Consider the following 10,879-nt stretch of genomic DNA (forward strand, 5'->3'; position numbering starts at 1 on the left):
AAAATCTGGTTTACATGGGCTGCCACACAAGCTTAATTTAGAAGGTACAGGGTAATTATATTCATCCACTCCTGTTCCAAATGGACTGACTACCACTATGCTACCAGGTTTCAATCAAGGCACTAATACTTATCTACAAAGCCCCTGATAACCTGGAGCACTTCTCCTCATAATGGCTCTGTGCCAGATTTTCTTAGGTCCTACTCCATGTCTCAGCAATTTCCAATTTAAGAAGTGCTACAGCAGAAAAGCAGGAATCTTGGTATCAGTTCCAAGGTCACCAAATAAATGTTTTTCCTGAGATTCATATTTTCCCATTTTCCAAAGGAGATTAAAATGCATCTTTTCCTTTTGGTTCAGTTTTCATTTTTTACTGATGCTTTTCCTATGTGAAAGAGCCTTTTACCAATTGGTTAATTTCCATGAATGCTATCTTGGTTTTTATAAATATATTTCTTTTAAGATCATTGACATAGTCGAAGACTAAGCTTCAGTATTTAGCTACAAAGAACTCAATTGCTTTATTTTTACCCCAGCATCATCCCATTCTCCCATAACAAATCCTTACTTGTTCAACTCGGTGTCTGGTCTGGAGATAAGGATCATACCTGGCACGAATGGCTCTCATGGATGTTGGCTACAAGAAAGGAAGAAATCAAAACAATATTCCTTAGGAAACTAGAAATAAGCAAGGTTGTTTTAAAGTGTCTATAACCCAAACTCCTCACTCCAGGTACAAATCATCAGGCTCAAATTATCCTACTTCAGATACATTATGTGAAGACCTAGCTCTCTGGAGAAGACTCTGATGCTGGGAAGGTGGAAGGAAAAAGAAGAAGAGGACAATCATCAGCAAGGTGGATGGACTCAGTCACAGTGTGATCAGTACACTGTGAAGACTTGAAGGCCTAAGTTAGGGACAGATTGTCCTGAAGAAAATCTATGTATGTGATCGCTAAGAGTTGACACTGACTTGATGGCATCAATCAAATCCAAACTCCTAACACTCTACTCCCATATTTTATTTTACCTAGATCAGGAGTGTGTAGCTTTTATTGGACTGAGGATCACTCAGCCTTGCTCAAAATAATGCTCAGATCAGGAGGCCCTCTGGTCAGTCACACACGCCCTAGTCATCTCCCGTATAGCCTACTGCAATGTGCTCTACATGGGGCTACCCTTGAAGAGTATCTGGAAGCTACAGCTGGCTCAAAATGTGGCTGTGCGGGCAATTTTGGGTGCCCCAAGGATGGCACATGTAACACTTTTGCTATGAGAACTGCATTGGATGCCAGTTTGCTTCTGGATCCAATTCAAGGTGTTGGTTATTACCTTTAAAGATACATGGCATGGGGCCAGGTTACCCGAGGGACCATCTCATCCCCATTACATCAACCCATCCCACCCGGTCAGGCAGAGAAGCTACATTAGGGACACTGTATATGAAAGAATGTCGATGAGTGGGGCCCAGGAGAAGAGCCTTCTCTGCTGTTGCCCCCACCCTAGGGAACACTCTCCTCCCAGAGGTAAGGCAGGCCCCCACTCTCCTGGCCTTCTGGAAAGGAGTGAAGATCTGGCTCTGCCAACTTGCGCAGGGCATGAGGAAGGATAACCAACCCTGGGGGTGGCTAGCACCCTGAAGACGCTCCCATAGGTTAATAACCTTTATTTACCATCAGGGCCTTGGAAGACATTATTTATTTATGTACATTGTTTTATTGTATTTTAATCTGTATTTATTATGGTTTATTGTAAACCGCCCAGAGTCACTCTTTGAGTGAGATGGGTGGTGACTAAATTTGAAATATAAATAAATAAATAAATAAATAAATAAATAAATAAATAAATGCATATTTAAAAAAGTGAACAGGCTCAGTATATAAACTAAAATGTATGTAATGTAAATGTAAATTAATTAATTAAATGCTGTTAACAAGATGACTCTTCTATTTAATAATTAATTCTATCACATTAAATTTGACACTTAGGTAGTCAAATGTCACCCTTGGCTTTGGAGAGCGGCATGTGTTGTACATACCTGATTTAGACTTAGCAACCCTAGCAGCTGAATTAATCTTAATATGATACATGCAAGTTATTGCCATCAATTTCACAGATACTATCCAAATGGGATTTTATAAATAAGTCTCCATCTAATGGACTATCTGATTGTAAAAGAATTTTGTATGATCCCTATTTTCAAAGCAAACAAAAGTATGTGATGTGGATCTGCTAAATGAATAGATCCAAACAGTTATGGGGCAAGGCACCTGGATCAACATAACATGATTTCTTAAACAGTTGCTTCTAGGCTTCCCGTCAGCTCATGTATCAGACCTGCTTGAATCAGTTTTCAATCTAACGAGAGCCAACTGTCTCTTTAAAAACAGACACTACTCTCAGTTCCTGAAGATAATGGGAGTTGTAATGGAACACCTTTGGAGACACAATTTGGAAAAGGCTGTCTTATTATATGAATATACAGAGTACTTCATATATTTAGTTCTTCATCTATTACAACTTTCTTGAATTTAGGTCCTCCACATGCATTGTCCATTCTGGATGAGAATTAGGGGAGCTAAAATCCAACAGTACTCCAAGAGAGTACTAGGTTGGGGAAGCTGTTATGTGAATCTAAAGGTGTCAGTACAACAATGGGGAAAGTATGCTTACCTGCATCCCCATCCATCTCTTCATTTCTAACTGTGTTTTGGGTACTTCATGAATTATCGCAAGAATTGTGATGGAATGGAATTATGAAGGCCAGTCTCAGGGAGAAAAACATTTTCTTTCATCTCCTGAGGCGAGAGGGAGAGATAAGAGGATGAGACTGGCACCTCCCTGAGGAATTCAGGAATGTTGTGGCTGGCATTACTTGGGAACTGGGGTTTCAGTCTGGGAAGATTTTTGCTAGAGGTTGTAGCTAATAAACATTGCTGGATTGAATTTACATGGTCTCTTGGAGTTCCTTGGGCTAGGCCTGACATCAATCTTCCCAGACTGAAACCCCAGTTCCCAAGTAATGCCAGCCACAACATTGTGAATTCCTCAGGGAGGTGCCAGTCTCATCCTCTTACCTCTCCTTCTCGCCTCAGGAGATGAAAGAAAATGTTTTTCTCCCTGAGTCTGGCCTTCATAATTCCATTCCATCACAAGAATGACCATCTCATGCTTCTCACACTTGAGACTAATAATTACCAGACAGAAGTAGAGTTGTGCATAATGAAAGAAATAAAAAAAATCCAAAATCATCACTATTCTATGGATCTAAAATGAGGTGGTCCTCCCCTAATATTTGATATTCTGCTTTGCAGTAAATTTATTGTTTTTCCCTGAAATAGGATCAACAGGTCCTTGAAAGCAGTACCTCATATCCAGTGTAAGATTGTGTTGAATATTCAAAGTCAGAATCAGGCCCTCCAGGACAGTATCTGCATTTTCAAGAGAAAAATGAGATCATAGCTAGAGGTTAAGTATATATTTAAAAGCAAGGACTGGCAATCTGTAGTCTGTGTATATTTATCAGATGTTTGAAGGCAAAAGAATGAGCTGTTGCCATGAGCTTTCAAGACGGCCACTGTGGGAAGCAGGCTATTGGGCTGAATAGATCCAGCCCCTGGGCAAGCAGCAGGGGCAAAGGAATTTGATTTAGGCTACCAAACAACTCCAAGACAGAAGAAAGAATTGAACTAGAGACCCTCCAGTTCAAACAATGAACACGGTTATTTGGGTCCTCAGATGTACTAGAAAAAACAACCCCAACATTGTTTCATTAACGGTCAAGTTGGCAATGAAGGTTGCTAGAAGAGTCCCTGGCTGCATTATGCTACAGCGTAATGTGGTTTCTTTGGTACTGGCTCAAGGTGCTATGTGCAACAGCCATTGCAGTTATAAACCATGGTGAGTGGCTTAATGTATGTACTAGAGAAACTATTGCTTAATATAATGTGCAAACCAAATCTATGTATAAATTGTTCCCAACTCCACAAACCAAGGGTCTATAGGCTGAAGTCCCAGGTCCATATAGATAATGGCTGTAGTTCTTCCAATTTTGCTTTTAAATTGACATGAAAATAATGTTACATTGAGGCTACGTCCTCTTACTCTTGTTATGCTATCAAATGCCAAGTATAGCCCTTTGCCTGAAAAAAGTTGTGCACCTGTGTTTAAAACAACAGGTACTATAATTATAGAAAAATAGGAAGATACGCACACATGTCTCATTTTAGATGAGTCTATAAGGAACAGTAAAGTCTCTCTATTATTTTAAAAGGGATATTTATAATGATTAGGAATTTAAATATTTTCCAATGAAGCTGAACACTTTAATGTGTACCTTCATATTTATTTCTCATTCTAGTTCAAAAGACACTAAAACAATAAGGATAAAAGTAAAATAAATTTAAAAAACCAAGAAAATTTATATTTTGGCTATGTATTTAAGATATTCTGACATATTATTAAGCATACTCACACACATATGTTTCCTGTGAAATTAATGTGTGGACATCTGTGTGGTTTGCACATTACTGCCACAACAGCAATCTGAAAGAAAGGAGTATTGCACAGAAGTTATTAAATATCTGGTCTTATATTGTACAGAGCAAATACATCAATCCACAGAATTTGAAGGAAGGGTTAAAACTTCTATTCTGTTCAGAACTCCCTGAACTACTCCATATTCACTTTGTTAACTTTTCCTGAAAATCACCAAAGGAAACTGTAACCATTTACTTAAGTCTACAGTTCTACAACCAGTTTTTTGAAACTAAGTACCTTAGTCTCAACAGTACTTATTTTTGAGCAGACGTGTGTAACATTGTACTGTGCCTACTTCCCTGTAGATTAATTTTATTATTTACTGCCTTACCATTAGATGACAAATTACAACATTTAGCCAGTCTTGACTGATGTAAAGCTAACAAGGCTTGGTTAGTATTTGAATGTGACACCACTCCCAAGGCAATAACAATGGGAAATCTTTTGTGTAATGTTCCCAAGAAAACTATGTAGACCAGGAGTGAAGTTCAACCTGAGGAAGCCTTTCTCTTGTTTATCTTTTATCAGCAGGTACCCTTCTGAAACAGAGTCTCTCCAAAGATGGGCTGCAAACTAGAGTACTGCTGCAAGAAAACCTTAACTGCTCATGTGTTCAAATAGTAACTAATTATATTAGACAAACTTTGTCATGCTCTTAATCTTCTAAGACATACTTTCAGCAAGACAGTGAAGCAGTTTTGGACAGCTGGTGAGAATATTTTTTAAAATATATAAAGTATTTATTATTCCTGGGATGATAGCTTTCATACTTTGAAAACATTCTCCACTGAGAGAAACCAATTCTGCTGATGAAACAAGAGAAAGTAGGAAACTCTTTCCTGCACTTACAAAATCTACTCCAAAACTTCTCTGAAGCTACACAAATAAAGATTGGGGATACAGAATGGCTAGGAAAAAAAATCAATGTGTGACTACAACTGCTTGTACAACACTACTTTCACCCTAAAAAGAAAAAGAAAATTGGCTTCCCAACAGGCAAAGTTGTGATCTGTCAATAATGATTTTGCAAAAATAGTGAGAAGTTCAATCTATTTGAGTTCAAAACACACACGTTTCTCCCATGCCATAGTTGCTTCAAGTACAAAACAGGTAGCAACGATAATGTTTAACAGTAAATATGAGCGCAAATGGAAACACAAGCTTGCAATTAATTTTGCACTTGGTGGGGCATTTTGTGATAAGTGTTTTGAAGTCAAAATGATTTGAAGTCAAAAAATGTGCATACCCCTGTGCACATCTGTGATACTTTGACAATTACATCTACTGGACAAGCCAGAACAGTAACTGTTAAACTAATTGGCAAAGAACAACAATTTACCTAGGAAAAATATAAAACTAAGGAAACATAATATTCCTACAGCAGAATGTAAGAAGTTGCCTTACTACAGGTCAGGGTTAGACCACTAGTCCATCTAGTTCAGTATTACTTCAGGGATGGCAAAATCAGGATCTTCTGGTAGGTTTTTTTTGTCACAGAGTAACAAATGTTCTATAAACATTGCAACGACAAAATTACTTCCTCTCTCCACTGTAAAGCTGCTTGGGGCAACACAAAATCAATTCAGTTTTCACTCTCAGCAAATTCATGTGCTCAGGAGCTGTTCAAAGTCGTCATATTCTTTAATTCTAAATGCATACTTTATTTCTATGTTTTTGCATATCTTGCACCCAGTTCCAACTGGTGGATATGAGATTTTAAGACAGCACAAACAAATTCTGCAATGTTCAGATCTCTTCTCCTTTGGTCTATTCAGGTTGGCCATAGTTTCCAAGATCTCAGGCACAGTACTGATCCTTTTCAACTAGAAATTCATATGATTGACTCTGGAACCTTGTACATGAAAAAACAAAGACTTACCCCACTAGCAGTTCGGATGGGTTTTGCTTTCAACTTAGGAACCAGCACTTTGCGATACTGAGGGGGAACAGCAGCAATGATATCAACCAGGCGTGGCTGTGCAGAAAGGCCATACTTGGCAGCTGTCTTTGTTTTTATCCTGAAATTGAAAGCCATGCAACTCAGAGGCCATATAACAGGAATAGACAACCTGGTGCTCTTCAAATGATTTGGATTTCAACTCACATCAGTGAACACCAATGTGGCCTATGGCAAGAGACTATTAATGCTGTGGTCAATAATAACCAGAAAGCTTCAGGTTGCCTCTCTCTACTATGTATGCTTTTCTTTCAAAAACAATTACACTGGAGTATGCTAGAACAGATACAAAAAAGTTGGTACTGATTGGAGGGGAGAGCTCCAGCCCTATATCTCTGCCTTTGGGTGGTATCTTAGGATTTTATTCTCTGCCCAATCCCATTCAACATCTACATGAAGCCACTAGGTGAGGCTGTCCATTGGCAGAGGGTTCGATATCAATTACTGTACTTATCTAAACCCTGGGCTGGCCAAGTGATGCTGTTAAGCTTCTATTTCAGCATCTTGAGGCTGTGGAAGTCTGGATGGAGAGGAACAGATTTAAACTCAACCCTAGCAAGACTGAGTGGCTATGGATGGGTTGGCCCTGCTCCACACATGGGGTTGTTTGATAAGTTAATTCAAATTCGCTTCCTGAAAAAAATCCATCCCCTGGGCACTTTTACAAATAAAGCACTGGATTGCAGCTACTTAGCATTTTTGTTTACTAAAAGTCTCTCTGTGGCCTTTGCAAAATCTAAAGACTAACCTGTGTTCTTTTTCTTCACAGCAAACATACTTCCAAACAAAGAACTGGGCTGCAGCTGCGACATATATTGTTCTGCAAACTGCCACATGCACTGATGGTGTTTGATCTACATACAAAACTTCTACCAAATTTGTGGATTAAAGTGCTGTATAACTGATGTGGGCAAGTGTTGTTTGACACCAGAACTAAATACTGAAGAATAAATATAAGACACTACCTAATAAAGCATCAGACCAGGGTCTATCCAACCTAGTTTTGTCTATTATAACAAGCTCTTCAGAACTTCAGGTACAAACCTTTTACAGGGCTGTTACCCTGATCCAGGTCCAGGGTTCTTCTACATGTAAATTATAGCCTTTCCCATAACAGGTGGGGAAGATAAAGTAAAATGTTGAAAAGCAAAGAAGAAATAACAGGCAACTCACTTGTTTAAGTTCACATCTTTGCCCTGGTTATGGGCATCAATGAGCTGTTTGATGACATCTGCTATAGTCATCATCATCAGTTCTGCCCGGCTGAGATCTCCTAAAACAGAAGTAAAAGGTTGTGAGAGAATATGTGCAGAAGTCATTTCTCACATACAAATGTAAACTGACTTGTGCTCTGTCAAGCAGCATAGTTCCTTCTCTCAAAGCCCAAAGCCTATTCACCTGAGTCACAGAACACAAAGTGCTTTCAGTACTAACCAATGTGGCATCTGCACTGCTCTGCTGTAGATAATGTGTGAGAGTTGAGGAAATGCTGCCTTCAACTGTAGTACATACTGCAGAGGATGAAGTGAAAACAATCATATCTCCCCTGGTTAGCTTTCCTCAAGGATGTCTGAAGACTCCAAGAAGGAAGGTAATAGCGGAGGAGGTCCTGGAGGGGCTATATTTTTCCCTGAAGCAATAGGTTGTTCTTTTCTATGTGACAGTTATTCATCAGAATAATCATGGGTTGGAGGACATGACAATTAAGCAGATACCTAGCTTATTTGAAAATCATATTCAAAAAGCATTTATTAATGTTTTATCAAACTGAACTGAGATATTGAGTGGGGTACCGTGGTAGGGGCTCAATCTTGGACCCTATGTTCTTCAATACTTTCAGTAATGCCTTGGATGAGAAGATGCAGGAAACGCATATCAAATTTGAGGGGGTTAGGATAATACCTAGACGACAGAAAGGAAATTCAAAATGGCCTTGATATGTTATGATAAGTGGACCAAAAGTTACAGAATTAAGTTTAACAGAGGCAAGTGCAAAGTTCTTCACTTAGGGGGAAAAATCAAATGCAGAGATATAGCAAGGGGGATACTTCTTAGCAATGATGTTTGTGAAAAAGGCTATGGAATAGATTACAAACTAAACCAACAATGTGACTGGGCCACAAAAAATAAATAAATACATAAATAAATAAATAAAATGCAATTTTAGGCTGCATCAACATGACAGAAGTATAATTTCCAAACCATAGAAAGTAATTGTTCCATTTTGGTTTGGTCAGATCCCACCATCAATACTGTGTCCGGTTTGGGGCACCACATAATATGGATTAAGCCAAAGTGGAACAGGTTAGAGAAAAGCAACAAGGATGATCAGAAGATTAGAAACCAAGTAAGAAGACAGCCAGTTTGGCATAGTGGTTAAAGCACCAGGCTAGAAATTGGGAGACCAGAGTTCTAGTCCTGCTGTAGGGACAAAGCCAGCTGGGTGACCTTGGGCCAGTCACTCTCTCTCAGCCCTAAGAAGCAGGAAATGGCAACCCACTTTTGAAAATCTTGGCCAAGAAAACTGCAGAGACTTGTCCAGGCAGTCATCAGGAGTCAACATTGACTCAAACTGGCACACACACATACAGATTACGAAGACAGTCTGAAGGAACTGGGAAGAAACCTTGAGGGAAGAAACCTTGAGCAGAGAAGAGCAAGACAGGTTACGCTAGCATTGTTAAACACCTGAAAGGGGTCCCGCAGGTTCTCTACTGCCCCAGAGAGCAGGATATGGGATGGTAAGTGCACTTTGGCAATGGATACCAATTACCCAGAGAAGTGGTGGGTTCCCCTTCAGTGGTTGGTTCCCCTTCAGTGGATGTGTTCAGGTGAAAGACAGCCAGCCAGCCAGCCAGCCAGCCAGCCAGCCAGCCAGCCCTCTCTCTGGGATGCCTTAATCTGGATTCCTACACTGAGCAGAGGGACCCAACCCTTCGAGTCTCTGAACAGTTAACCAGCATTTTGACCGACGTTTCCAGGATGAAGTTACTGTTTTTTGCGCTAATGATGCCGATCATATTTAAAGCCATCTCAGCTGCAACTTCCTATCGATGTACACGAGTCTCTCCTATACTGAGGCGTTCCAGCTGTGCTGGGACTACATTTCCCAGAGTACCCAAACAGCGTGTTCCCACGCCCAGCCCAACGCATCTGGAGGGCATCTATTTTAGAAGGCTCCATAGCAGTATTCCTTCCATCCCGTCCCCCTTCTACCTTTCTTCTTCTGCCTCATGGCGAAGGCGCCCCTCACGACAACGAAGCGACTTGTCAACCCCGCCCCTCCCTGTTTCTTCTCTCTGGCCGTCAAGCAGGAGCTTCTGCTAAGCCGCTCTAGGGCAGTCTCCTCTTCTTCACGACAATGCCGCAAAACAGAAGAAAAGACGGAAACCGAGCGGGAGCAGAAGGCAGTTTTTTTGTGGGCGAGACGTTGCCGGAGCCGAGCGCGCGCACGAGGAGGAGGGGCTGGTAGATCTTGAGTCGTCCCGCCTCTTCGAACTCTTCCGCTGCAGCCGCAGTCAAGGCGGGCCTCCCTCGGGGTAATAATGCTTCATGGCGTTTGCGTACGGCTACGAACGGCAAAATCCGGACGCCAGGTGGCGGGAAGAAGACACGGAAAACTGTAACTTTGCTGCCGTCTAGGAATCTTCAGGGCTTTTGCGGTCCGGATCTGGCAGCGCTTCTGTTGGGCATTTATCCTTAGAGGAAATAGGTTATTCCTGAAATGCTAAAAGACGACGGGCAAATTGTACACAAACGGTGTGCTCTATAAAAAAAGAAGTTCAGTCCTGTTAGACTACTTTAGCGTAAGCATGTATAGAATCGCCGTTTTAGGTGATCCTAAATCAGCCCCCTTGAGTTTAAAGATACTAACTTGTACGATCCCAGGAGGCAGCTTTCTTTCCAGCAAGGCCGTTGCTGCATTGCATTCAGTAGATACAGTTTGCTGTCACAATAAATTTGCATGTTTTATTCAGCCGTTCCTTGCTAAAAATCCACAGTGGTTGGAATTCTCATCGTAGTAATGTATGACCATTTAATGAGTCGTGCTGCACTGCCTCGTGGTGGTGGTGGTGGTGGTGGTGGTCCTGGCAGAGCTGAGTAAAGAATGCTGGGAATGTATGCCAGGAGTATATATATAATCTCAGAAGGGTCACTTGAGGCATGAAGGTCATCCCAGCTGCCCAGCTAAAGCAAACAGGCACCTATATTGGGCAGCAGTGACATAGAAAGGTGCTGAAGTCAGATGACTATTTTAAGGACGATGACAAAGTCATAGGACAGTGTTGTCCAAACTTGGCCACTTTAAGATGAGTGGACTTCAACTCCCAGAATTCCCCAGCCAGCATGGCTGGCTGGGGAATTCTGGGAGTTGAAGTCCAC

General features: G+C 40.9%; 1 protein-coding gene across 2 annotated transcripts in view; it reads right to left on the reverse strand.

The window, feature by feature from the left end:
- Positions 1-10,610, reverse strand: part of ELP3 (elongator acetyltransferase complex subunit 3) — a 97,354-nt gene extending 86,744 nt beyond the window's left edge. Inside the window, exons 1-6 of one of the 2 annotated variants that reach the window (XR_015798151.1) lie at positions 9,713-10,610; positions 7,670-7,769; positions 6,419-6,557; positions 4,475-4,545; positions 3,368-3,431; positions 569-637 (exon numbers count right to left, since the gene is read on the reverse strand). Coding sequence is in view for 1 of the 2 variants with exons in the window: in XM_007435118.4 (XP_007435180.1) it covers positions 569-637; positions 3,368-3,431; positions 4,475-4,545; positions 6,419-6,557; positions 7,670-7,769; positions 9,713-9,731 (462 nt within the window). In the remaining variant the exon portion in view is untranslated. The remainder of the gene's footprint in view (positions 1-568; positions 638-3,367; positions 3,432-4,474; positions 4,546-6,418; positions 6,558-7,669; positions 7,770-9,712) is intronic. The other variant, XM_007435118.4, reaches the window with a different exon arrangement.
- Between the last annotated feature and the right edge of the window lie 269 nt (positions 10,611-10,879).

The sequence above is a fragment of the Python bivittatus genome, unplaced genomic scaffold (assembly GCF_059951505.1).
Source record: "Python bivittatus isolate LINGU-HERP-01145 unplaced genomic scaffold, Pbiv_v1 ctg000690_np1212, whole genome shotgun sequence".
NCBI classification, from domain to species: domain Eukaryota; kingdom Metazoa; phylum Chordata; class Lepidosauria; order Squamata; family Pythonidae; genus Python; species Python bivittatus.